Raw genomic sequence first — 22,884 nt, 5'->3', positions numbered from 1 at the left:
TTCCTGTGGCTAGACCAAGATCTGGTGATAAAAGAAAACCATATACTGTTGATCTTATCCCATACAAGGTCCATTTTAAAACATTTTAAAACTATTTAAAGATTAGGTTTAGCATTTTTTAATTTTTATTTGGTGGTGGTGTCTTTTTTTTTTTTTTACTTTAAAATTGGAGAGGATTTAGCTAATCTGTAGTGATTTGTTAATCTGAGTTAGCTACTTTGGACTGTGTGGTCATAATAACTTTTGTTATGTGAAAAATCTTTGTTTTCCCTAATAGGTTTGCTTGTCTCTTCGTTGAAATAGGTCTCATCTACTGGATCATAACATATCTGGAACTTAACATATTAGAAAGAAATAAGTGACATGATTATTAGCAGGCATGAACTAGTGTTCAACATGTTGCAGCTGATGTTCAGGATATACAAGGAAAACAGGACTGAGTCTTCTCCATAATTTGTCAAGAATTCTTATGGTAGGAACAGCTCAAACTGCAATTTTTAAGGGAAATTAAGAAGACACATGACTAATGGGAGCTAGTTTCTAGGTATAGGGGACTATTAGAAAAAAATAGCCTTGGGTAAATTTATCACTGTATGTAAGGTATATAAAAGTACTCTTTTTTTGTTTCCAAAACTTGGGTCTATATTTTGGTTATTTCTTACAGAGTTTCCTAATCTTTCAAGCTCAAATTAAGCTCTGTATAGCGCTAACATTAATTCTGTACATCACTAATGTTCATATCCAGACTATCTTCACAAGAATCCACCACAGAGTGTAAGCAGCAGGGCACAGACATTTCCTAGCACTACATATGCTGGGATGGACTTGTTCACAAATAAATAAACTAGCTTGCTCCCTCAGGTACATGTTTTTGCTTAGCTTTACTTTTTTTGTAATAGTAATTTCTGTATGTCTTGATGAATGAGAAGTTTAGCATTTTCTCTGACACTCTCAAACACACGTGCACTTTCTTATTGAGTTATAAAGATGAAGGATTAAGAGAGCCTCATCGCAATCAAATCATCACAATAAGGTGACTAAAAAGGTCCAATAAAATGTCTAGATGTGCTGGCCAATCATCTAAAACATCCACCAAGGAGTTTTCAACAGGCAAATACTGCATTACTGTATACCCACGGCCAAATGCTCACAATTTTTACAAAAAAATAGGCTTTTAAACTGTTTAGTCAGGTGCATTGTAAGAAATATGAAAAAAACCAACAGAATCTGCAATTAATAACAAAAATATACATTTGTAGTGCTGTACATATCTTAAAACTTGCAAAATGCTTGTTATTTTAAAGAGAATTAAGATTTAACAAACATGCAATGGCATGTCAGCTGTATTTTAAAATGGTTCAGGCATGTATGTATTAGGCATCTACCAAATATCTGTGAAGGAAGACAGAAGAAACAGAAACAAGCAAATTTGAAATGTATGTTAAAATATGCCAAACAAGATTGTGGATGAATTGCAGCACTGACTTGCAAGTGATTTTCTCATATAATTCAAAGGTCAAAGCAGTTTGACCCAAACTCAAAATTAAATTTAAATTTAGTTGCTGCTTTATAACATTTGGTTTCAAAAGTTGCAGGCAGAGGTGAGATGCAGAATTTCTATAGAATCTTTTTGTTGCACCTAACCAGATATTGACTGCTGTCATCCAAGGACACATCAAGCTATAGGCCATCATTGATCCAGTATAGCTTTGGTTTTCCATTATAAAAGGTTCCCTTTCATTAGTTTTAAAGGATCTAGTGTGAGAAAGTAAAGACCCTGTATTCGTGACCTGAAATAATCTACTCTTTATGAAAGGCTGACAAATCACAGAGAATCAAAGAACGTGCCTGCGGCTGCAGAGGTTTTATCTGAGCCTAATCTAGGGGTCACTGGAAAATTCAATGCATAATGGAAGATTCATCAAAAAGAATTTCTCAGATTAAAAGCTACGTTTACTGTGTGAGTGAGAAATCCTGGTGTGTTGCTTTGCTTCCATTTTGTTTGAAGTTAGTTTCTTTTTTTTTAAATTTCAAGAATAAAAGAAACAGCTCAAGGAAAATTAATAATCACATCAGGTGCTGCTTTGTCCTTTTAAAGTGCAGCAGCTTTCTTCACAGAAATGGACTTTCTATATTTAAGGTAAGTGATACCAGAAACCCTACCACCTCACTCTACCAATTAGGACACAGCCATCCCGCACTTGCTCTAGTATTCATCATTTTATTTGCTTTCACAGGGTTTTTCTTTTCAGATCTTGGGCAAAGAGTAGACAAGTGAAAAAAATAATCCTGTTGCAATTTCCAAACCAAAAGAAACCTGGAATGTGTTTTCTAAAGCCCACCTTTTGAACTATTTTTATATAACAGCGTCTCATTCTGAGGTGTTCATGGGATGCTCAAGCCAGAGGGCTGCCTGGTCCCAGGCCAGCCACCTGCCATGGAATGATGGCTCACTGGGCAGAGCATGGGGACAGCTCAGCTGGGAACACACCTCATGTACAGAGCAGACACGAAACAGGAGGGTGAGGTGCTGACTGATTCACCTTTAGTGATCTTTAAGAGCACTGAAGCATTTTTCACAACAAAATAAAAAGCAATTTGATTTCAAGATGAATAAGAGAAAAAAAAAGGTTCAGGGACATTCCTGTAGACAAAATGCCTAAAAGTACCACCCTGAGTTTATATATGACCTTATTCTAAGGCACCACTTACATGTCAAAGCCATGACAAACAACAACACTACCAACAAATGGGCAATTCAATGCCCGGTACTGCATGTGACCAGATATGCTCTGATCAGTGACAGCAAAATGACAGAGGAGTGACTGGTGAGGAAGGGGATGGCAACTGCCATCCAGTGAGCAGATCTCTAATTTGAGGGATGAAGAAAATAATGGCTAAATATTACTGAAAAACAAATGACAGGAAAACAGACCAAAATTCTGGGTGGCATCTGCACACTGTGTTTTTTCAAACTTGAACAATTCTCTGCGAGGGCCCTGAGAGAATACTATGCTTCAGCTGTCCTGTCCCACTGCACCTGGAATCTCTGCCCATGGGGTTGGGGACTGCATGTAAGCTCAAACCCAATCCTAAACTATGCTGTAGGTGAGCCAGCAGTCAGTCCCATCTTTGATCTTGTGTCCTGGACCAACCTTGGGTCTATGCTGAAGGTAGTTTGCCTCCAGTCCTGTCACTGACCTTGTCTTCTTGCATGGACCTTGGAGATATGTTGTTGCCTCATATCTGGCCCCACCTCTTTTTGCTGCTGACCAGACTCTTTGCATGGACCTGGTTCTTCACTTCACCTTCTCTGGGACTGCTGATGGGAGCTGCTTCCTTTGGTTCTTGCCTGAGCTGCTGCTGCTGGCTGCTGTGTGCCTTGCCTGCTCCCCCACCACTCCCAGCCTTGCCTTGCCAACCTGGCTTCCTCCCTTGACCCCAGGCCTGCCTCATCACTGCAGACTTGGCTGGTGGTCATTGCTCTGCAGATGACCCCAGCTTCTGCCCCTGAGCTTCTGGACTCACCCTGCACCCTGCCTGTGCCTGCTGCCATGCTTGCTGCCAGTTCCCTTGCCCCTGGGAGAAGTTCAGTGCTCCCTGTCTGGAGGAAAGGCAATCAAAGCCAATAATATTCCCCTTTATATCAGTGCAAATAAAATTTACTTAATTTTATTCAGCAAATCATCCTCCACTTTGATAGACAATTCTGAAGCCTGCAGAAATCAACCTAAATCTTTCTCCTCAGCAAGGAGACATTGGCAGTCAAATCAGACGCAGCCCACATCTAATGACCCGGTCCTATTCTAACTAATAGCAAAATTCTCATCAGCTTCAAAGGGAGAAGGAACAAACCTCAGGTCTCAGTCCTTGAACCCACAAAGAAGATGACAAAAGCAGTCCCCGGCAGAACCTCATTTAACAGAGGCCTTTATCAGTAAGACAAGGTGATCTTATTAACTTGAACAGGGAAGGTGCATGCAGAAGTGCAGGATCTCTGCTAGTACAGGGACACAGATATAAAATGGATATGCTTATTAACAAAATATCATGTAATAATTCAGTACTATGAATGAGTTTATAACACAATATTATTATTTAGAACTAGCATCCTATCCACTCTTAATACAGTTAAATACTGTATTAGTATAATACAGTATATAACTGTATTAAGACAGTTAAAAATATACTTAATATGTCCATATTCGGAAGTTAATAAAACATGCTGTTTTATTAGAGAGTTATAGAGTTGTAAATTTTTAATTTAATAAGCAGTTACTACGTTTATTTGCCCTGCTGCTCTTTGACATAGATGTGGAAGGCAGAAGTCCTTTGAGAGTCTGGTAAAAGCTATTTCTACTATCTGATTTTGATTAATGAGGTTCAGCAGAGTATAATTTGACAAACTACTGACATTATTTACAGACAAAAAAATAATCTCTTACCTCCATTGTCTTTTAGGTGCAGTGCTATCTTGGTGTCATCTACAAAGGAAATTCAAAGTTAATTGTACAAAAATGCATTTTTTTAGGTCATGAGTCATTTTAGGAATGACTTTCTAATGTCGAAGAAATGTCATGATTAGAAAATGATTTGGTACTCAATGAAATTAGATATTGGTGTTCTTACTTATATTGAGCAATGCTTTAATTCCTTACGATTAAAACACTTACGAGAGTGTTACAGTGTAAAGGAGGATTCAAAACACTGGTAAATAAGAGTCTATCTCATAACACCTACAAATAATTAATTTATGTTACATGTTCATACATAGCTTGAGCATTCTATCATATTAAGGACTATATGAACCAACATATGACAATATAATAAAACAATTAGTTTCTCTTCTAAGAATCATGAAAAGGTCTACCAGTTTTAAATCCTATTTATTTCCATATTCCTCTTCTTGTGAGCTTTAATGAACAAAATGCCAGGGAATAATGCTGCTAATGCAGTCCAAACCCTGCACTGAGAGTTTCTAAAATTCTTTTGCTGCAAACAAAACCAGCCTTTCTTATCAGTAGATTCCCACCTTGAAATGACTTCAGTTTATATTTTCCTGTCACAGGCCACTTATAAATTTGCCTGTACCTTGTCCCTTTTCTTGTGTTAACATACAATTCTGACAGAAAACTCCCTCTCCCCCCGGGTTTTATAGAAGCTAAGATGCTGTATGATTAATCTGCATTAGTTTTTTTACCCAGCTGAATTTTCCCCAGAAGCAGAAAAGCAGGATATTTCAACCACAGAAAGGCAAGATTTAAGCAGCCAGCAGAACATGTGTGAGAACTGACACACCATCACTTACCCAGTTAATTCAGTTCAGAAGCCTATAGAAACTATTTCACAACAATGAGCACTACATGAAAAAGACAGTGTCAACTGACTGAAAAAATGTAAACAGGCAAATTTCAAAGAGGTTTTTAATTTGGGTTATCTCTCATTTTCACCTGGTTAAACAGAATACCCAAAGGGATTCAAAATTAATTAGATCTGTGATGGGAGTTTCTTCACTAGCTTTAGCAGGGCCCTCTCCATCTACTATTTCAACAAGTTTTGGACTATGGCCTGATCGTTGAAGGAACACAAACAACTAATTCTAACCACAAGTTGTTCAGAAGTCTGCCTGGCTTGTCTGTGCACCCTCAGCACTGCCCCCTCCTCCAGCACTCATCCCCTTTGCACCTTACTGTTGCGAGAGCAAGATGTAATTTAAAAGCAGTAGTAGATACTGCCTTGACTTCCTCACTCCTTCCATTGCCCCAAAGAGAAAAGGTCAACACAAACACATACTTAAGGGAAATAAATTTCTTTTTGACTTGTAAATGACTTGTTTGCACTATAGAATAAATCAGTATATACACTTCACCTTCCGTGGGCAGGCTAGTTGGCAGGTGTGAAGTGGTGGATCCTCTGGTGGTTGTTAAAACTCTGAACTTTGTGGTGGTTGGCAAAAGGGTGGTGGTAGAGTATGGAGATGTTTCAGTTTTGTCTATATTCTTCTCACAAATCTTATCTTTTGACTGTTGGAAACAACAAAAACAAAGAAGAGAAAATTAATTCTCAGTGGAGACTGTCACTGAATGATGAATTTAAGCATGGACAAGCTGTCAGGATAAAAAGAATGAAAATGGTAACACTGAATCAAGGAATTTCAAGAGTTTTTTCTTTCTCTTTTTTTATACTTTGAAGTGCTCTACACAGCATTCAGCAGCATATATTTTTCATTTAGCTGCAAAATTTACAATGCTCAATTGTTAATGACAAGGTTTCAAAGTCATCCCTGAATGTCAAACTTGTTATTTTCCCCAATCAGATTTTGACTTCTAATATTATAATTCAAATGTTCACTCTTCTATTGTGAATACGCACTGCCATTGGTCTGGGTGCCATAACACATAATATGTAGTTAAGGAGCATTTAATTAGGCTTTACGTGCAGTGCATATAGAAGAATATGCATATATGTGTAAAATGTGTGCATGTATTCAGCCTGTAGAATATTTATATACCACACTATAGAACAACACATTTGCTATGTGCCTATTAATTTTATATAATATTAAAATTTCACACATTATATGTGTATATAACAGTTATTACAAAAATATAACTATTATATAATATACACTATAATAATAAAAAATGATTATATTATAGTATATTAGCACACCATAAATAATATTTACCAGCATATAATAATTTAACTTTTATTTTCATTGACAAATATTTTGATACAAATCTTGAGTCTATTATTTTTTTTTAATTTCTGGACACTTTTAAAATTCTGCCAGCGTAATGAATATCTTCTTCTATGGATCACACAGTTTTGCAGGAAAATACATCCAATTAACTAGCAGCAAATATTGGAACTGCCTCTAACTCCTCCTGTCCCCATTCATTTTAATGAGAAGTGGAGTCCCGCAAAGCCTGTTCATTTTGTTGATATGGCTGTCAAAACCCAATGGGTGTTGTCTTCCTTTTAGTATGTATGAATATTTTATTGTCCTTTGTTTTACAGCAAACAATATATTGCATTAAAAAAAGTTATCAGTACCTGCAGTATAACTATTCTTTAAAGTTCTTCATGGTTTAGCTTGAAAACCACTGTTAATTTCACAGATGCAATTTAATAAAAATTTAGCTCAAAATCTATATTACAAAGAAGGAAATATTACTATGAGAATCCTCATTATTTATCCTCTTGTATGAATGGATCTAAAATTAACCTCTGCATGCTAATTATTGATCCTTCATTGAACTCCAGCAGTCAGCTCAGGCACTGCTCTCGAAGATGCTAAGTAAGCTGTTGCTTCTACTCCAGAGAGCCTGAAAGCTGGACTGTGAGCAGCATTCAAGTAGCCTGGAAATGTGCAGATCAAACTATTAGTTTCTCAGACACACTTAGTGTATCAATAATTTCTTCTCAGATATGTACTAAGCCTTGGAGCTCTAGTTGAGGTGAAACAAGAAGGGAGACATGGAACAGGATGCTACTGTCATGCAGAAAGCAGTGTTTGGATAACTTCATCTACAGGCACAAGGGAGTCCTAGCTAATTATAATCTGGATTAAGCAATACAAAGGTTGTGCATGATAACAACCTATACTCCCAACTGTTATTTTATGTTCTTGAAAAAGTTGTCCTCCACAGAAAAAAAGTCTCACAGAAATTCGATTCTTCAATCATCAGTTTACAAACTGCAAAGCTGAAGCTTCAAGCCCATGTAACAGGCAGTATGCAGGATGCAGTTATTTTGCAATTACAGTTATAAGAAAAAAAATTTCTTCCATCAGACTGGATTTATATCGTTACTTCTCTCTGCTTCTACTGAGAATAAAACAGAATGTGCTTTCCAACAAGACACTTGGGGCTACATTTTGCCCTCAGTTTCACCTGACATTACACTTCTGTAGGGCTATGGTGGTGAAACGCATGACAGAATTTAGCCTTTTCAGCCAAAATGGAAAAGTAACTGCTTTTTTATGGCCATCAGGAGATTGAAAGTGTCATAAATAAATTTGTTCCTATTACCACACTCTCCATATGAAAAAAACAACAAAAAAGAACCCTTAAACCAAAAAGCCTTCTAAAGGGAGGATATTGGGAAAAAAACAGCAGTAAGATATTTATATGTGTCTTGAACATGAACTGCCCTGGTCCAGGAGTACCCTGAGCACCTCTTTTAGAGGAGGCCCATAGTCACTGTTTGAACAGTCCACCACTACCACAGTCAGATATCTTTCTCGTTCCCTCACTGCCCCTCCAGGAAAGGACATCCAAATGCCTTGCAGTTGGTTTTTTTGTTGTTTGTTTGTTTTTTTTTTGTTTTTGGTGTTTTTTTTGCCTTTTTTTTTAAATCTTTGAATTCATCTATGTAATTTCTTCTGAACTAAATCATTTGGTCAGATTTAATAACCAAAATGCAAGATGTGTAATGCCTATTTTTCACTTGAGACTGTTCTGGCAGAGGGTTTCTGAGATGAGGAAAGTCACAGTTTCTTCCCTTCTTCTGGCAAGAGTCAGAGATCTAACAGAAAAATGGTGCAGGGACATTGTTTTGGTGTGGGATTTCTGGTATTTTTATTTTTCATTTAAAGTATTTTCTCAGAGATAAATTTCCTATTTTGTGTCCATTCTATTCCCTGAAATGGGGAGTGAAATTGTTCAGCCTATTTTTCTTTATTATGCCTTACAGCATTTCCACTGAATGATAAAGATAAATATAGCAGGTCTTTGGCCTTGAAACTATGCTTCATAATATGAAGAATTTAATCAAAAGCATCTTAAGTATATAAATGGCCTCTAATGGGCTGAGGATGTAAACTACTCACATACCTCTTCAGGGCAGCCACTGTCTACCCAATCTTGCCGGTGACGGTCAAATCCACTGGAGCATCTTTAAATGATGAAATAGATAGTAGTTGTCCAGGTGGAAAAAGGAGGAAAAGAAGAAAAAGAAAGGAAGGGAGAGGAAGAGAAGAGAATGACAGAGAGAATAAGTAAACGATGTGATTTATTTTAAAATCCATATGATTTATGTGGTATTACTTTTATTCAAGAGGCTGTTGCTTGCAATATGAGTCAATCATTTAATCCACTTCAATGAAAGGCATTTCAATGAATGAGTTATTTTAGGTGTTTTCTTTTCTTTTTTAATTTATAGTTTTTAAATAGGAATATCTCCCTTCCACTGGGTAATTATTCTGAAGACTGTACCGAGTCATAGCATTTTCAAGTTTGACATCAGCCATATGGATGTAAATCGGTTTAATTATTTCTGTCCAGACTTCTTAGCCAGGAAAATTTAATCTCACAAAGGATGTAGTGAACCAGTCACTGCTTTTATCAGGCAAGGTGATCTGAGACATCAAGATACACATATAATGATGCGATCAATGTTCACAGATTTAGATAACAGCTCCTCTGAACAGCCTTCGTGACAATTAGAGAATACTATACAGCTGCTTCTACCTCCTAACTAGCTGCAGAAAACTTAAGTTGCATACATATTTATGAAATTAGTTGAGGTTAATAACCTGCTTGCAATATCCTTTCTCATTTGCAATATATAGCAAAGAAATTTTAAAGCAACTTGTTACACTTTAATACAAAGATTGCCCTGGCAATCCCCATCTCACAAGAGTGCTCTCAGTGTTTATACCGTAACTTAGGCTTTCCTAGACCACAGGTGTCATTATAAAAAGAAAGCATTATTAGAATGGCAAGCAAATAACTAAACCGTGATGTCTGACTTTGAAAGAGATTCTCCCCAGTTAGGTTTTTTATTTTTTTGGGGGGGTTGTTTTTTGTTCTCTGCAGTCATCTCCTGTACTATTTTGTTATGAGACAGGATGATGTCATTTGGCATCCATAGTCATAACTTACCTGACTGTATAGCAAATAACTTTCTTATTGTATTTTACTAAGAGCAGGCAAGCAAATAAATCCACAGTTATGGTTAGCTGTATTTATGGGGTAATTTTTTGTTCTCAGTGAACTGAAAGATGACAAGACATGCCAAGTACTACCCTACTTCAACCAAGGTAAACAGGTGCATTTTGAAGAATGGAAGAGTGGAATCATTTTTACAGTAGGAAGGGATATTGCAAGAGGATGTAAACAATGTTAACAACACACTTAATATAACAAACTTCTCTATATAATTATTTTGAGCAGAATCTACAATGTCTTTGACGAAATATTTTGAAAAACTCTTGATTCTCGTTAGTTGTACTTGCACTGATCCACATTCTATCATTTGTAATGTTACTAAAAAAGGTATCCTAACGGATGTCAGTTATCACTCACTCTATAGCAACTGACTTTTCCAAAAACCTATTGCAGTGAAGTAAAAAGATGCCCAAACCAGAAAAATATTCCAGAGAAATACAGAGACCTCCTTCCCAATGCATGGGAATAAAGGCTACTGTAAAGAGTTTTTACTTCTTGCTGAAGGGTGAGTGAATCAGTGCTATGCTGGGACCTCAGTGCTGCCTCCCCATCTTTGGGGTGTCTGTCTCCACGAATGTTTGAGAGAAGAAGGAAGACCTTGCTAAGCAGAAAGAAATGACTATGTGACATTCTGGGTATGAATAGAACATATTTTTTTTAAGTCTCAGTCTCTCCTACTTTTCTCTAAAGTTTGAAGAGAGAGTTTCATTAGCAACTTCTGTGCCCATCTTGAAGGAGAACTGTGGATGGAGGATTGTGTCAATGGAGGCATGTGTCAATGAGATGTCAGCCGCAGAAGATACTATCATTGTTCCATCGTTGAGTTAGAATTCTGGGAACTGTCATTTCAGTGCACCACCCACACTACTGACTGCATTTTTAAGACCTTCATCTATTAGCATGGTGATAATTCCCTGTTGCCAATAAAACATTGGAGCAGATTTGATTAGCTATGCCATTTATGCCATCTGTCAACATGGCCATTTTATAATAATATAATTTTCAAGTGATGACCGAAATCAGCTCCTAGCAAAGCAATAACAAAGATATTCTAGGAAATGAGAATAGGGACATTCATGAAATATAAGGAATTCCAGGATTTGTGTGGGTCCCAGGGGTACTGGTTCAGGGAGCAAAGGGAGAATTAAAGTCTCTGCATGTATAGCAATGATGATTTAGCATAACTAATGCAGCTGAATCTGGGTGACAAGACAGACACCAGAATCCTTTCAGTAAACTGTATGTGGGCAGAAAGGAGATGGAGATGTAATCAGATCTATCAGATGCCATTTACCTCTATTTGGCAGAGGATATTTAAATGACAAGAAGTGTCCATCCAGTGCATGAGCTGAAATGCTTTTCTTTTTCTCTTTTAAGAGAGTTCTATGAGGATTATTATTATTATTATTATTATTAAACCAGATACCCTGTATACAGAAAATTCATTTAGGTTTAAGCTGTAAAAGCTAAAAACATAATGGAAAATTATCAGGAAGGAAAGGGACAAAGTCTGGATGGGAAAACCTTTTCAGCAGGTTTTGCTGGTATAAAACAATAAAGAGCATTAAAATGCACAACACGTGTCCTTTAAACCAACTATTCCCTAGGTTTTTTTTGCCAGGATATCTGTAACAGCATATGACGAACGAATTATTGGGAACTGAAGGGCATTCCAGAAATCTGAAATTATTTCTTAAATACCAAGTAATTACTCTGCCCAGTTAAAATGTTTATTAACTCCTCTAAATAAAAGGTTAACCTGGAAAATTAAGTAGAAAATTGAACAGACATAACTCTTTTCTGCCTTTAACCACTAAGGAAGGCCCATCACATTAGGAAAATGTGACAATTAGAAAAATTACGATATTTTTATTAGGAAAAGATTAAGACACTGGCTAGGTTTTTTAAATTATTAAAAAAATAATCAGAACATTTTAAAGTGGAATTTCTTTCTAAGCTGAGGGAGATAGGAAGTAAAATATAAAAATAAATATATATATAAATATGTATATAAAAAAATACTGGAAGCCTTGAACTGTCTGTCCAGAAGTCTGTCCAACTGAAAAAAAAACCCTAATCACAGTGATTTTGGGAGGGAAAAAAGCACCATCTTTGTGCTTGGTCTGGCTTTGCCTCCATTTACAACAGAACAGACTCCATTTTTATTGCTCCATCCTTTGAATACCACTTTCTTGTCACACAGTTCGCCTGGGAAAAGACTGTGTTTTCCTCCCTTTCTTATTTTCCACTTTCCTTTGTCACAAATGCAGAACTTTACCACAGCTCAGAGAGCTTATGAAGTTCATGTGAGGTGTCACTGTGAGTGACACTGTGGTATGAATTTGCATGGTATTTGAATGGAATTTGTCCTTAGCACCTAGCTCAATACACTAATCATGTATGTGAATTCAAGCATAGATGTGTTGTCTATATTATCTTTTACTTAAGCATATTGCTTAATTAGACTGTACTTCAGCACAGAATGACAAGTGGAATTGTTAGAAAAGGACTTGCTCCCACCTTGCTGTGCTAAGGTAAGAATAGCTAAGATGATTTGCTTAATACAAGGATTTTAAACTTACAACACTATAAACAGCATGTACTATTTTAATGTTTATGAAAAATTCAAATATAATAACTAAAGCATAGTTAATACTTGATGCAGCATATCTGTGTCTGCAGCACTGAATTCAATCATTGCCTTAACACTGCTGCCTCTCAAAATTTCCAATATTCAGGTGATGATAAGGAGGATCAGAGAGTGGCACTAATTTCAACAGGCAATCTTCAACTTAATGATGATTCCACAGTTTTATGGGACAGAAAGTTTGGAAAAATAAAGGTACATGTTCTGTAAAGTACTCCTGCAATGTCATGTAGGCACAGAAGTCAAAAGACAATAGAAAAAAACTGTTATTTTGCAGTAAAAGAGATTGAACATGAGTAAGACTTGGTATTTGTAACTCTGACACAACATGTGAATAGGCAGTAGGAAATAAAGACTCCCACAGGGAACTCTTGCTGTTGGAAGAGCCTAAGAATAAATGTGGACTAGAAGAAGTAAATTTTATTTCCAATTCAACTAGAAAGAAAGGAAAAAATCCTAGTTAAAGTGAATCTTGCCAGACTTCTGATTAAGAAATGAATAGGAGGATATTTTCTATGATTTTAATGTCAGATACAAAAACAAAGAAAGCATGTTGAAAAGCAGATAAAGAATAAAAAAGAAGCTTTTGCTAAAGGCTCTGCTTTGAATAACTAGAAGAAAAAAGAAAGTGTATGAGGAGGGCCCTCATACATCATGACATTATGGTATCAGAATTTCAAACAGAATCATCAGAAAATAATAACAATCAAATGTTCTCTGGGAAGGATTCACACTGAAATTAGCCTCTGATACTAAATTTCATTCTCCACTGCCTTTGTGCATTTATGCTGCACAAAGTGGGGATAAAGAGCTAACAGCAACAGAAGTTAGCAGAGAATTCTGATCTGTTGGTATCACCACCTGTTTTGCACACAAGAAATTACTCAGGGTTCGAGGCAAAGAGCTCTGAAGCGCTACTGGTTGTACTTCACACTCTTGTTGATGATCCTGACTAGCACAATTAACCCCCCCTTTCTCACTTTTACATGATTTTCTGAACTATTTTCTGTCTTTGAGTATTCAAAATGATCTCTTCAGTTTTAAGGTGGATGCTCCCATGATCTTACACTTTTTTTTTTCCAATATTACATGTTACATATCCTTCTTGTTAAATAAATAAAAGTGCGTGGCCAGCTGCATTTTGAAAACTGCTATATAATGCTTTACACTGACAACCTCAGAAGTACAGTTAGCCTCAGATACCCATTGCTTTGTCTCTTGTTTTTAATATAAAAATATGGTCACCTTTGGAGAAAATATTTCCTTTTCCACTTTAGAGATGAGGAACTAGAGCATAGGAGACATGAAATGAATCAGCTAAGATAACACAGAATTCTGTAACAGAACCTAGAGGTAAGCCCAGGTTTTCTGAAAACCAGTTGAGCATACATTAATTCCCTCCTCCAACGCTTCCCATAATACTCCCAAACATATGAACTGTAGAACTGGGAATGATATTGAGAAACATCACGTCTCAAGTGACATGCACCAAGGCACAGATCTCATTCACACATTGGCCAAGCTCCCTTTTTTATTCATATACTTTTACTGGGCTTTGGTCCTTTATAAAAAGCCACAGATAACATTAACAAATAGTAGAGTTCTTGGGACATGATGAAAGTGGCCTGGTGTCTAGAAACAGTATGAAATAGGGCTGTTCACATTTCTGTTATCACACATGAACTCCCAGCAGCCATGCAATACATAACATGGCTGTCTCAGTACCAGTGGGCATCGGCATCTGAACTGCTAGAAAGACAAGTGCGGAGATGTTTTGGTTAGGCTAGGTTACTGCTTCTGTTATATCTTATTCACAAATCTAAAAAGAGTAAAAAGTCAAAGGAAACAGGAGCTATGACAGGAGAAGGAGGCATAATGTGCTGAACTGACTCTATATAAGCCAATGTTTATACGCCTGTAAAGGTACGCCAGTAAAACAGGAGAGCATTCTGCACAAAGAACATACACAGGTTTGAAACTGCATATTCATACTACTGCATTTGTGGAAAGTATGGATGAATTAGGGTTAAGAAAAACACCTGCTGCAAAGGATCAGTGAATTCTTCAGCTAGAAAGAAAAAGAAAGGAAGGGCATGAATCATCCTGTAACTGGTTATTTTCAAAGGAACTTAAAGTTCAGAAAGTTACTTGTTTCCCAAATTAGTATTCTACTTGCACCTAATTTTTTCTTTAAAAGCACATAAAATTCTGAAGTCAACATTCAGCAAGAACAGCCTGCAAAGCAGATTACCAAAGAATTACAGAACAGTTGGGGGTCATAATTTTCTTCACTAATTGTACATATTAATATTTGCTGTGATATCTGGTGGGAAGCCAGTGGTTTCATTGATGTTGTATGATAATGCAGATAGTGGAAGAGTTAACAGACCTGAATAGAAGGGGAACTAAAGACATAATGGTGAATAAAAAAGCCTTGATATTTAGGAATAATACTGAGAAAACTTCATAAATTTCCCTGAAATTGGGAATATTTCTACAGGGAAATGTTACAGAGTCCCCATTGTTTAGGTGACTGGAATGATTGATAAAATATACACGTTATAGAGAATCAGTAGACTACACTGAGAAATTGAACAGTTTGCCTTAGCAGATCGTAATCTCAGATTATCCAAATTTTATGAAGAGACTTGCAGGTTTCAGATTTGTCTAAAAAATTTATAGCGTCATTACAGAGGAGTATATGTATAGTGATAAGTAAAATCTAAAACATTATGCTAACAAAAAGAGGCTTTTCATTTATGGCCATTCCTTAAAGAGCAATATCTAGGAGACTACAAGACAAATTATTTAAGTGATGCTCAAGTTATATTGAGGAGTACACCATAAGAGTTTAGCACTTCTGGAAAGCAGTTAAGACTACTGTGATCATTCTGGCTGTTTCCATACTAGTAAAATAAACATGCCCAGAAACGTTCCTTGGCACTGAAGAGTGCTGGCACAGAATGGCCTATGCCTGAACAAGCAAACTCTCTCAACCTTGAAAAGAAGGAGGCTGTACCTAGACTGCCAACTGGGAATAATCCCAGGGACAGTCCAACTCCTGCACCATGCCTGGGAACTGTTCTGGACAGTGCTTCTGGGCATGGACTGAAATCATGTCAGGGAACATCATAACTATTTAATGCTTCAGACAATCATTTTCCAATTCCCAGGAAGCTTCCCAAGCTCTGTTTAATTTGCAAGTAATTCTACTTCAAAAAATATTAGGTATGAGAAGATGAACTACAGCTGTACAAGCGACTATTTTGTACGACCGCTGAACTGACGATTAAACATATCTGTCTGGGACTGACATTCTGCACTATATTTCAGTAAAACTGAAAAAGTAAAGAAAATTTGATACAGTGCAAAAAACTTTCCATTAAAAAACCTTGATTGATTAAATGAAAACATACTTGATTTATTTAATTCCTTATTTATTTATTTCCCTTTTAACGAGAGCAGAGGAAATGAAGAATAAGAGTCACAAAATTGGTGGAAGACAGATTTCTCCATATAATGCAGTGGGCTGGATGCTTATATGGATGGAAGAAGACTAATGCTTCCACAAAAGTACAGGGATATTAATCATATAAAGCATCCTGGAGTCAGGTGTGGTAACCTGGGCTGCCTGTCTCCACAGATATGTCCTGAATTTCTGTCCTGAACTTGGAGGTCTTCTGAAATGCTTTGTTCTCAGTCATCCAGCTGTTGTAAGAAGTAAAAGCTGATTTATTTCAGTCTATTAGAAGAGAAGGAAAGATAAACTGCAAAATAGCTGTAGCAGTGCTCTAGGTACAGTAATAAAACCATTAAAAATGAGGAACTACAGATAACCAAACTAACCTGTTTTAGTACTGTCCTAAGTTTTATGATTTAGTTAGGACTATAAAAACTACTTAATTCCATTAGGACTACCTTGCTTATACTTTTGGCCCATATAGTGGGGCAACTGCTGTTGTAGGGGGTATCTGCTCCTTTAGAAACTAAGCACCTACTTAAGTTTTCTTTTTTTTTTTTTTTGTTTTCCCCTTGGCTTCCATATTAGAACTTTGAAAGGTTTTTCCCTCCAAAGTTGAAACTCCTTATATCCTGCTATACTTTGCTTTCAGAGTAGTGACCATGAACTATTTAAAAATTCACTATTTTCAGTAGGGGAAGAAACCAGTCAACTTACTTCTAACTCTTCTAGTAGCACAGGAATAGTAGTTAGCATAAAATAATATTAAAAAACCTATATATGATAGTCAACAGAGAGAGGAGTGAATGAAAATATCAGTAGTTTAGCAAATAAAGGTAACTCTTCCAGACAAATTAGTGTAAGTTAGCGAATTTCAGATGTGTGAAAAGACGATGAGTTGGGATTTTACACATGCAAGAAGTGGAAGAAACAGCCTGAGTGCCAAGACAACAATCTAAGCAGGGTAAAAATTATACTGTAGACAAGATGATATGTTGATATCTCATTATTTTAGGTTAAGATACATTATGTTGAGAAAACCAAAGAAGAGTTTGGAACCCTAACTGCATTCCTTTGTCTGAACCTGTGCTCATACGGAGGAGGTTCCTATCTGCAGATGCCAAAACCTTCTTGAAGCTCTGCCTCTGAATTCAGGTAGAGTAGGTAAAATTTATGTCTTACCCGGTAACTTCCTTCTCAGTGTTTTTGAAGTAATCTTTACTCTTGTGTTTAAGTAGCTATCTTATTTTTTATATTCATTCTTATTTCTGTTCTGTATTCACCTAATCATCACCCACCTATATTTCACATTACTGTACCGTGCAAATTAACATCCTAACTCTTTTGCATTATATTTTATTTATCCAGTATAATGCATGAGCATGTTGTTAAGTATAAATCTTTGAATTTGTTATCAGGAAAACTTGTTTTCTTTGAGACGTGTTCCTTGCACTCTTCTGATTATCCAGTTAAAGTCTAATAGTTACATTAGGCCACAATTTGAGACATTTATTTGGGCATCAGCCAGTCTATAGTGCCTGGTATAGAAACTCAGTCCTGAGAAAGCCCATCACGTGGCATAGAACGATAACTAGAAGTCTGAGGCAAGTTTCTTAAAATGTCTAGGATACATATAAATTCCATTCTGAGGCATCTGTCTGTGGAGCCCTTTCACAGATAAGCATCACCTTTCACCAGTGACATAGGAACATGTTTGAATCCAAACTTTCTGGTAGTAGCTATCAATGTAAGAAACGAACAGATAAAAATGAAACCAAACAAAAAAGAGTCTGGGGCTGTTGTGTACCTGAATGTGGTGCAGTTCTGCCAGCAAATGACTGTTTAATCCCAGAGTGAATGCCTGTTTAATAGAGCAGGGTAATACCCACCACTATGGCTATAGCACTCAGGGTAAACAAACAATGCAGAATTAAGTCTGAACTCAACTCTGTTGGGATTTGAAAGATTAATGGCTGGCACAGAAGTTGCAGCCCTAGCTATAAATGGTTTTGTTTTATTGTTCCAATACAATAAATGAAGAATAAAAAGTTACCAGTATGTAAAAAATGTCAAAAGAAGCTTCTACAGAAAAGAGCTGTGCTACCTACCTATTTATCTACTGTTTTATTACTACGGTATCTTAGCCACATCTGTGAAACTAAATATGGAAATGGAACACAGATTTTGTGATCTTCCTTCCAAATTAATCAGCAAAAGTAAATAATCTCACAGGTATAAATAACAGATGGATGGCTACTTTCCCTCCTCTCAACAGGATTTACGTACTTAACTGTCCTCTGTATCTTTGATAACTACTTCCTGCATTTATAATAAAACACCTTAGGAATGTGATATATTTGAATGTGATATACATGAGACAGGCTTTGCATTAAGGTCTTAAAACAGTCCAGGCAGTGATTCTTTTTGTATTGACTGTGATATCTATGTCTTGGCCAAGCTGCGTTGCAAAATTTGATACCACAGAAACCTGCAGAGTGGATAACGAACAGAGTTTCTAAGCTCCAGAAGACACAGCAACGTCTTTGGCAAGGGAACCAGTAGCTAGTGAAACCAAACTCAGATTTTGAAAGGCAAATGATATGGTAAGAAACACAAATATACAATATGAGTAGTGCAAGTGATGTGGCTTAAATAAATCACTGTGTTTATATCTAGATTACGAAACTTTAAAATGCTTCCCAGTCTTAAGGTCCAGGGCTTCACAGGAAATATTTCACCAGAAAGATTAGGATTTCAGAGTAATGAGAATTGTAGCAATCTTCTGCCTAATTTCTAGAAATAATTTAAAGCGTTGTAACCCAGCCTTGCATTTCTTAAAAATCTGTATCAGTTATGAGCATAGCTGTTGTCCTCATGTTGTTCTGAGTTATTCAGGAAAACAAAACAAAGCATACATATGTAAAAGTGTGTGACTAATGTTGCAGCTGTAAGAAAACTGGCTAGTTTCTGTATGAAACCAGGATTCAAATTCAGGTGGGTAGATACTGAATCTCTTATTGGTAGGACACTGATAGTTTTATTCTGTAGCTGGGGGCTGCTGAGAACATGAGTGAGCAGAAAGGAGGGCACTGCAGAAGAATGTGTGGGGGAAGGAAACTTGAGGAACGATGCTCATAAGACAAAGTTGTGCAGGAAAAAGCTCTGCCCTGAAAAAGCACTCCACGCAGCATTCAGGCAGTATGTGTCCATTTTAAGATATCAGCTTTGAACCAGGCAAGGGGATAATTGTACTCCAGTGGGTCCCACACCTGATCTAGTGAATTGGCCGGTCTTGCTGTGACGTGTCCTAGGCCTCTGAGAGCTACTGCGCCTTCACTAGAGTTCTGTTCAGAGACTGAACTTTTTACGTTTATTTGTATTAATCATAGGAATTGTACCAGAAAATATGTGCTCAAGGGGAATTACAGAAATTCCACAATAATTCCATGGAATGCAGCTACTAGCAAATTCCAAAAACTTATCAAAAAATGTAGAAAGGCTATTTATCTGCTTTTTATCCATGTATGAATCTCAGTGAAAAGTTAGTTCACCTGGCTGCAGGCTAACTTTCAATAAAAGCATGCTAAGAGCTCAGAATCATCTACGTTCCATAACATCAATTTAAATGTACTGAAATGTACATCTTTACCATTATGTATGTTTAAAGGTACCTTCAGGCTCACTGAAGCTTATGCTGCCTTCTAAACAGAACTGCCATCCTGCTTGAGAAGATGTATTACTATGATCTTGTGAGGCTTCGTTCATCAAACAATACCATCTCTGGGCTCACTCTGGTTTGAGAAAATGCTTTGTTCATTAAGCACTTCTGTGCCACTTTCTTTTCTTGCTTTACTCCCATCAGGCTTGCCATGCATACAAAATTCTCAATTATTGAATGCTAATTTCCTAACCGTTTCTTGAAGTTCATGCGTTCAAATTATCTTGTCAAATTAAGGGCGAGCAGCTTGGAAAACAGTTGAAGAAGTGGGGTGTGGAGCAATTTTCTGCTCAATAAAGTATAGATCTAGTTATCATATCATTCTTATCAGTAATGTATCAGGGCTGACAAATTTACACAGTCATTCTTCATACATTTATTGCACTTGATTAAAAATCCAATTGCTGCCTCAACACAACTTTTAAAACAGAAGAAAAATATGTTGTATTTTAATCAGAGCACTGTGACAAAGGGCCAGAATTTCTCCTCCTCAGCTTTTCAATATGATTGCCCCATAATTGCAGAGAAACAGTATGCAAGTTAGAAAAATAGTACTGACATTACTTTCCATATGTCACAGGGTAAATTTGACCTAATTCAGCAACCTGCTTGTTAAGATCCAGGTGTTAGGACTCTGCCACGTTTTCATGTAAAACTACTCCAAGTATAAAGAACTGCTATGGTGGAATACAGATTCTAGAGACAGGCAGAATCTGGGCACATTTCTATCACTTTGCCTGAAGCAGCAGTATGATCAGCAAATTCATAAAGTTATGCACTTTGATAGAATTGAATATATTTTACAGAATACACTATATTTTAAACCTCTAGCCCTTCTAAAGCATTTAAAATGAGATTTTCCTTGTCATTTGTATATGAATCTATTACACTGATTGGATTATATACACTCCCTCTGGTGGTTTACTTAATCCATACAAATGCCTCATTTTTTAATTCTGGAATTCAGTGGCTAAGATACTGTGGCCAATTTTGTAATAACAACACACTACTGTCAGTTAAATAGTGTTGGGATATAAACAGCCTGAGTATAAATCAGGAAGTCTTCCTCCCATCTTTTAATTTGGAATTGAAATATGTAATACCCCTAAAGCAAACAAATAAGGAAAATTAAAATCGTTAAAACCAGGAAGTATGTAAAATTGAGCATTTGAATAAAAATTGAGCTCTACAACTCAATGTTTATGAAAGCAGAAACAGGAGTAAAAATATTTTCAGGCTCACAAGGTAAAACTCCCTTCCTTGCACTGTACTAAGCGTTTTGCCATGCTGCAATCCAATGCCCAAGCTAGTTACCTCACCCATCAAAACAATAGTAACTTCAGTTCTTTACCTTCACTGTAATTACTTTGCATAAGAACTTCCAGAGCTTTCGAGGAGTGTATTTATAACATCTGAGTTAAAAACTTGTAGAAGTCAATATTTTTTTTTAAAGAAATTCATAGTTTTGGTAAAATACACTGACCGTCTTAGATCAAAGCATGTTGCAACAGGAGATTTTCACTACATGTTCGCTGCTCAATTAAGCTAATGTATCTGCACTCTCAGCTGATGAGTATTTTTGGCCCTGGTCTCATCCATTGCCTTTCTGTGCTCTGTAATGGAATCTGCAACTTTTGTTATGATGTCAGCTGCCAAGTAAGAGACAAGGGAAATGTAGGTACCAAACAGTAAGCTATGTGTGGAGAAATACCCTGTGTTTCTTATTTGGATTTAATTTTCTTTCATATACCAGGGGGTTTATGTAATCAGATTGTATGATATTTATTTTTGTTCTTTTTTTAAATGTAATTCTGTATGGGTGGTGCTTTGCTCAGCCAATAAATATTTTAGATCACATAAGACTTACTTATGATACAATATTGGATTTAACATGGTTTTTATAAAAATAGGTCACATGGGACAAACAGAACAACAAACAAACAAAAACCATAACCCTTTTCCTCTTCCTGATATTAAAAAACTTCCAGACATAAACTCGGATTTGAAAGTTAACTAAAAATGTTTCTAATTTCCTTCTAAAAGAAGAATAAACAAACAAGACATTTCAAGCTTGCTTAGAAGTTCAGAAGATAAATAATAGGTGACCATTTTTACCTCAATTACCATAAAGGCACCATGGAAAACTGTCATTTCATATTTCAACTGTAAAATGTTTTCTTAAGAACTGCAAGTGCCTAAAGATTTTTCCCTTTCCTGCTGATCAGCATGGAATGCAAAAAAACTTGTTTCTTTGCAAGTGCAAGGTCCTGCACCTGGGGAGGAACAACCCCAGGCACCAGTACAGGCTGGGGGTTGACCTGCTGGAAAGCGGCTCTGTTGAGAAGGACCTGGGAGTGCTGGTGGACAGCAAGCTGAGCCTGAGCCAGCAATGTGCCCTCGTGGCCAAGAAGGCCAACAATATCCTGGGCTCCATTAAAAGGAGTGTGGCCAGCAGATGGAGAGGGGTTATCCTCCCCCTCTACTCTGCCCTAGTGAGACCACATTTGGAGGACTGTGTCCAGTTTTGGGCCCCCCAGTTTAAGAAGGATGTGGAACTGCTTGAGCAAGTCTAGCAGAGAGCTACCAGGATGATGAGGGTACTGGAGCATCTCCCTTATGAGGAAAGGCTGAGAGACTTGGGTTTCTTCAGCCTGGAGAAGAGGTCTCATTAATACTTATAAATATCTAAAGGGTGGGTGTCAGGATGATGGGACTAGACTCTTTTCAGTGGTGCCCAGTGGCAGGACAAGGGGCAATGGACACAAGTTGGAACACAGGAAGTTCCACCACCTAAACATGAGAAAAAACTTCTTTCCTGTGAGGGTGCCAGAGCAGTGGCACAGGCTGCCCAGGGAGGTTGTGGAGTCTCCTTCCCAGGAGACATTCAAAACCTGCCTGGACGCGTTCCTGTGCCCCCTGCTCTGGGTGTGCCTGCTCAAGCAGGGGGGTTGGACAAGATGATCACCAGAGATCCATTCCAATCCCTACCATTCTGCGATTCTGTGATTCTTTATTACCAGCTTAGATGGGAACAGTGATTAACATAATAAAAGATTAGAAGTATAAAGACTTAAATCAGATTATTTTTACTGTTCCCAGACACATT

General features: G+C 37.0%; 1 protein-coding gene across 2 annotated transcripts in view; it reads right to left on the bottom strand.

The window, feature by feature from the left end:
- Positions 1-22,884, bottom strand: part of PLXDC2 (plexin domain containing 2) — a 278,546-nt gene that overhangs the window by 27,526 nt on the left and 228,136 nt on the right. For both annotated transcript variants that reach the window (XM_064444755.1, XM_064444756.1), the window contains 3 exons: positions 8,838-8,898; positions 5,870-6,023; positions 4,446-4,484 (listed from right to left, as the gene is read on the bottom strand). In XM_064444755.1, coding sequence (XP_064300825.1) covers positions 4,446-4,484; positions 5,870-6,023; positions 8,838-8,898 — 254 coding nt within the window. The remainder of the gene's footprint in view (positions 1-4,445; positions 4,485-5,869; positions 6,024-8,837; positions 8,899-22,884) is intronic.

The sequence above is a fragment of the Phalacrocorax carbo genome, chromosome 2, assembly GCF_963921805.1.
Source record: "Phalacrocorax carbo chromosome 2, bPhaCar2.1, whole genome shotgun sequence".
NCBI lineage: Eukaryota > Metazoa > Chordata > Aves > Suliformes > Phalacrocoracidae > Phalacrocorax > Phalacrocorax carbo.
This window is presented reverse-complemented; position numbering and strand designations above follow the sequence as displayed.